The 6,000-nt window shown below is 41.4% G+C and overlaps 1 protein-coding gene across 1 annotated transcript in view; it reads left to right on the plus strand.

The window, feature by feature from the left end:
• Positions 1–5,456, plus strand: part of dhx15 (DEAH (Asp-Glu-Ala-His) box helicase 15) — a 27,739-nt gene extending 22,283 nt beyond the window's left edge. Inside the window, 5 exon segments of the mRNA XM_028974765.1 lie at positions 2,075–2,266; positions 3,217–3,339; positions 3,757–3,947; positions 4,464–4,633; positions 4,944–5,456. Of these exon segments, the coding sequence (XP_028830598.1) occupies positions 2,075–2,266; positions 3,217–3,339; positions 3,757–3,947; positions 4,464–4,633; positions 4,944–5,061 (794 nt within the window). The 3' untranslated portion in view covers positions 5,062–5,456.
• The last annotated feature ends 544 nt before the right edge of the window (positions 5,457–6,000 follow it).

Genomic DNA, 6,000 nt, shown 5'->3' on the forward strand with positions numbered 1-6,000 from the left:
GTATATACATTCCTTTATTTTCAATACTGATGTGTAGAAACATTATAACACAGTGTGTGAATCCCATAAAATGAAATTTTGAGGATGTGCAATTCTTCCCTGGCTCCTGGAATCACAACCCTGTCCCCTCTACAACTCTTGAGCAGTGGCTTTTGAAAATCCCTTGTTTTTCCCCTGACAAAAGTTTGCTAAAATCTTTAAGCATTGTAGCTGACATTAGCAGGCAAAAAATTCTGAATTGTATTACCATTGCCAAAATAACTATATATAACTGTTTAGTTATATGGTTAGTTGCAAAGGAGAGATTTGGTTCCTTTCCTAACCCACAGTGAATGCATAATTCTGCCTCGTCACATCCCAACTCATCTAAAGTCACACATCCTCTCTGTCGAATTGGCTGCATCAATATTCTCAGCATCACCAAACCATCACCTGTTTCTTACATTCTGCCAGTTTAACATCTCTTACCAGCCATCCTCAATTTCCAGTTGTATTTGTGTGAAGGAACAGAATTGGGTTAGAATTGATAAATTTGTAGATCAGAAGTTCCAGGGAGGAACGAAGAGATGAAATTTAACTCCATGAGCCCTGCCCTGCCTTTTGGGGTAACTGGGTAGTGTTACTGGCATCTAACAGTGCATACTGAAATGAAAAAAACCTTTCTCCAGAACCTGCTGCTACATGCAACATTTTAAACAAGGTTACAGACAGACATAAAGTGCATGTGTGCAAAACCTACAAATTGGGCTACAAAAAGTGCAAACAGGAGAGGTGCAAGAGCAACATTTAACAAAAACCACGAAGACAGACAGACAGCTCTAAACTAGTGAATGAATAATGAATGTCTCACCCTCATATACTGAGCCTTATCTGTTGTGCAAAGTTGATTTTAATTTACAATATTGTGCAAAAGGCAGGGAGACATGCTTTTTAACGAAACAGCAAGCTATTTTTTTTTATGTAACAAAGAATCCCATCAAACATGAACAAGTATTGTATAATGTAATAAATTAAACACAGATGTTTAAAGATTAAGGGACATAAGTCTCCATTGCTCTGTTATCTTATTGTTCACTGATTAGCAGTACAATATTGTTCTCCTTCTGTAGATCTGCTTGTAGGAGATTTTTCATGTTTAGAGTGTTGGGAGAGACCAACTCCTAGTTCTTTTAGCATTTCTTTATCTGTAGATAGATTTTCAGCTCAGCTGAATTTAAATGATTGACATATTTTAATATGTATTTGTGTATTTGTAAAACACATTACTGTATGTGTATATATATTATAGCTCAACATTGACAATGTTCATGAAGAAAGAACAAAAAATGGTTGTGTGAGACAAACTTTTCACATGTGCAGCACTAGTCTATCACATTAGGACACTTGATGCGCCTGTTTACCAGGTGAAATGTATAATCTTTGTATGCAGCCTCTGACATCCCGACCTCAATGCTAATAACATTCACTCTTAAACCATGAAAGATCCACCTCTAGTGAAAAATGTTTTTTCTTTCTCTACGGGTGCTGATAACACCTGACTGTGTAGGCCTTTGAGGCTCAGAAAATGAAATGGCTTATCTCCTTTGTCAAGTGACATGAATTAACAGAGATCTTGGCCTGCTGGTATCTATTTACCTGGTGACGTTTGCATAAGTGATTTTTTTTTTCCACCTTCAGTCTTTTGATCTGATCAGTTGGTTTACAGCACTGTTGTACTGTAGTGGTCAATAGTTTATTTCTGTTAAGGTGTGCGGTGTGTAGATTTACTTCAGATAAATTTTCTTCTTGTTGAATTGATTAAATACATCTGATGGTAGCAATTTAGTTTAGGTTCAATTTTCTAAAATAAATAAGGAGCATTATGATAGACTGGGCCATCAAGTGAGGGCTGGAGTGAATGAGGGAGTATAGGGGAAATCCTATAATTGCATTAGTGACTTTGTGGATCTGCTGTAGAAAAATGCTGTTGCTTTAATCATGGCAAATTAGTGAAACTTTTAGTCTTTGTAGCAGACTTGACTGTTCCTTTAATCTCCCACCCTCTGTCTCCCTCCTCTTCCCCGCTTTTCTCCAGCTCCTGAAACGCTGATGCGAGCTCTGGAGCTGCTGAACTACCTGGCTGCTTTGAATGATGATGGTGACCTAACGGAGCTGGGCTCCATGATGGCCGAATTCCCCCTCGACCCCCAGCTGGCCAAGATGGTGATTGCCAGCTGTGAGTTCAACTGCTCTAACGAGATCCTGTCCATCACGGCCATGCTGTCAGGTAATGCCCAACACACACACACACACATGCATTACCTGCCTACAAACCAACCACAGTCACATTATACTTACACATGATTGTGTAACCAGAGGGAAAACCATAAGCTGAAAACATAGTTGGAGGCAAAGTTTGGGCTGCAATCACTGTCTGTTTTTTATTTTTTAGTTGAATGTTAAAATCTGCTGTAGCTTATTGAATTTGGTCATAAATTGTCTTTGGTACCTGGAGGGACCTTCCAGGGCCCTTCACTTACAGGTACAGTGGCTCACCAGAATGAGTGTGTGAGAAATAGAGGAAGAAAAGAGCGAGAGAGAGAGAGAGAGAGAGAGAGAGAGAGAGAGAGAGAGAGAGTTGTTGGTGTCCATTGATATTTGTCAGGCAGGAGAAATGTGTGTCTGCATTAAACTGATGATGAGTTCAGGAGCATGTAGTCCCAGCATGCTCGAACCGTAATTGCACAGATTGGTGCTCAGCCACATGAGCCCAATGTTTTGAGGAGGAGGGTGGAAAGATGTCATGGGGACGAGGGGAAACTTTATTTAAACATCTGCCCTGTCTGTCGATTGAAGTAAATGTTTGTTTACTTAGTTATTCTGTAACCATGACAACCACACTGTATGGCAGCTTCGGTTGTTACTGGGCTTTTTTACAGCATGAAAAGTAATAAGTAGTACAAGTTTATGTCAGCTGACAACACATTTAAATCTATTGACTTCTACATGAATTCCCACACTGGGAGTCCTTGTGGTTTTGTTGCCTGGAGTTCACGGCAACTAAAACAGATGCTCCCTGGTGCCCCCCGTCCCCTGACTCGACCCTGCCCCTCCCTGGTGTACCCTGCCCCGTGAGCTTTGCGCTAGGCTCAGATCTAGGCCTTGTTCCTCTCTGGGTGGACACCTTGACTCATCCTTATGGGCGGCTGTGTTGGGGCCCATACCAACCTTGTTTAGTCCCACAGTGCTTCGTCCGTCCCACCGAGGCTAAGAAAGCTGCTGACGAGTCCAAGATGAGGTTCGCTCACATCGACGGGGACCACCTGACCCTGCTGAATGTCTACCACGCTTTTAAACAGAGTGAGTGCCATTTCTTTCCTGGCGGTGGGTGGGGTCTAATTAACACCCTGGTGGGCAGTTGCCCTGCAGCTGCTCTTTTTAACGATGCCCAACTCCTGCTAATTTATCTAATGACTTAATGGCTCGAAACAAAGCAGGTAACCAATCAGCTCAATCAGCCGCAGCCAATCACAGCTGGAATGAAAAACTGCACAATCCCGTCCTCTAGGACACCCAGGGCTTCAAGACCTGTAGCTTAAGCCATGCTTGGCACATCAATAAGATTGCCTGTTAACCTTGTCTTCTAAAAATTTAAGATAAAATTACAAATAGGTTAAGTGTTAATATATAATAAAATAAATAACACTGTTTAAATATTTCCCAGTTTTTAGAACTCCCCCTTAATTGTATATGATATTCATGATTTCCCTTTTCCAGATCATGAGTCAGTGCAGTGGTGCTATGACAACTTTGTGAACTACCGCTCGCTGATGTCTGCCGACAACGTCCGGCAGCAGCTGTCGCGCATCATGGACCGCTTCAACCTGCCCAGGCGCAGCACGGAGTTCACCAGCCGCGATTACTACATCAACATCCGCCGCGCTCTTGTAACGGGTTTCTTCATGCAGGTGAGTTTACTGGAGTAGGAACCGCTTTCTTCAAGGCCCTGTGGCAGTGTGTTCGTGATTTAAAATTCTAACCGAGATTTATCGTTTTGGTTTTGTTCCGTATACCTTCTCTCGAAGCACAAACACTTAAGCACATAAGGAGAAATCTACTCAATTTGTGGCACGCTCGCGGCAGAATAAATGACATTCTGTGGTGGTCCATTTCCGCGGGTGAGGGCAAGAGCTTGAAACAAGCACCCTGACTAGTTGAATTACTGAATTAATATTGAGATATTTGTCAACATTAACCTTTCCTGGCGAGACAAATTTGCAGCTTGTGTTTAGAGTCTCGGGGCATTCGTACTCTCTCCCTCGCGCATCTTTGTTTTTGGAGCAGCGCTCTTATTGAGACTGATTGCTCAGGTTAATCTTGACAGACGTCCCCGGCAAGTTTTAGTGCCTTGGGAAACTAGGTGTGTGCTTTTTTTGTTAAGCAAACATGTGTGATTAATCTGTTTGATACGTTTGCTTTATCAGGTGGCCCACCTGGAACGAACTGGTCACTACCTGACAGTGAAGGACAACCAGGTGGTGCAGCTGCATCCATCCACTGTTTTGGACCACAAGCCGGAGTGGGTGCTGTACAATGAGTTTGTGCTGACCACCAAGAACTATATCCGCACCTGCACTGACATCAAACCTGAGTGGTGAGTGTGTGTGTGTGTGTGTGTGTGTGTGTGTACACACCCAATGCTGTGGCTGTCTCCTGTGTTATCAGGAGCAAAACATGTAACGCTGCACATATGCCAAAAACCAGCTGTGATGAAGCTCTACTAAAGCTTGTTTGCAACAACTGAAAAATATGTACCTTAATGTACATTAGAATATTTGATTTTTCTGTTGTATCACTGTACCAATAATCACTATTTAAATCAGTTGTAGGAAAAATGAACTAGTTTCTCATGTACTAATGAACGTTTTACCTATATGACCTGGCCCTGTGTCTTCTTTCTTTAGGCTGGTAAAAATTGCTCCTCAGTATTACGAGATGGGCAACTTCCCACAGTGTGAAGCCAAGAGACAATTGGAACGGATCCTCGCTAAACTTCAAACAAAGGAATATTCACAGTACTGATGCCGTGGCTGGCATATGGACTCTTTAAGAAATAAGTCTCTCTCTGCACATAGCGAGGCCTCCGAACTCTGAAGGTGTACATCGTCAATTTGTCAAACAATATTTGGTTTTGCTTTTTTGTTTTGTTTCACATTGTTAAGATTTTGATTATTTTTATAACTCACCCCCACCCTCCCTTTATTGTTCAGCAGATAGCGTGTAGTAAAATTGTTTGAGATGGGGGCTCAATGCTCGACAGGGAAACGGTCATCTACCATGTTATGCATGATTATTCATGTGGATGTTGACATTCCTCATAGAACTTGTGAACTTTTACCATGCTGTATTTGAGTAGTCAGTCCTTGTTTATTCTGTAAAGGAACTTTGACTTCAATAAAAATCATTAAAACCAGTTATTTCCCCCCCCTTTTGTTTTTTTTGTTTTTTTTTTAAATCAACTTTTGCTGTTGACTTAAAAGTCGTACCCGTCTCATAATAGGCTTTTTTCCAACTTTGAAAAGGACATTTTTTCAGTTTTTGTCCAGTGCAGCACACTTGGTAAAGCTCACATGTATTAGAAACATAAGCAACCTCTTTGCAAATCTATTGCATAAGCAGTATTCCAAGGCTGTGGCATGATGCATAGCCCGCTGTAATGTTGCGCATGTTGCAAACGTTTTTATCCAGTAAAAAAAAAAAAAACTTGCAGCCGCTTGGAAGTTGCTTATTTCTGTAATCTAAAACTGTATTGCAGCAGATGTAATGGAGTATCTTGAGTTTATTGATTTCAATGCGGTGTTTCTCTTCCCATTAACTTCTGAAGGCAACGACTACTGGGAACAGACTTCCAGGAAAATTCCAAGAGCCTCAGATCAATTAAAGCTGTCGTATTTATAGCTTTGAGTAAAGGGTCTGTGTGAAGGTGAGGTTAATTATAAATGTTTAGAAAGGCAATCAATG

The sequence above is a fragment of the Denticeps clupeoides genome, chromosome 1 (genome assembly GCF_900700375.1).
Source record: "Denticeps clupeoides chromosome 1, fDenClu1.1, whole genome shotgun sequence".
Lineage (NCBI taxonomy): Eukaryota > Metazoa > Chordata > Actinopteri > Clupeiformes > Denticipitidae > Denticeps > Denticeps clupeoides.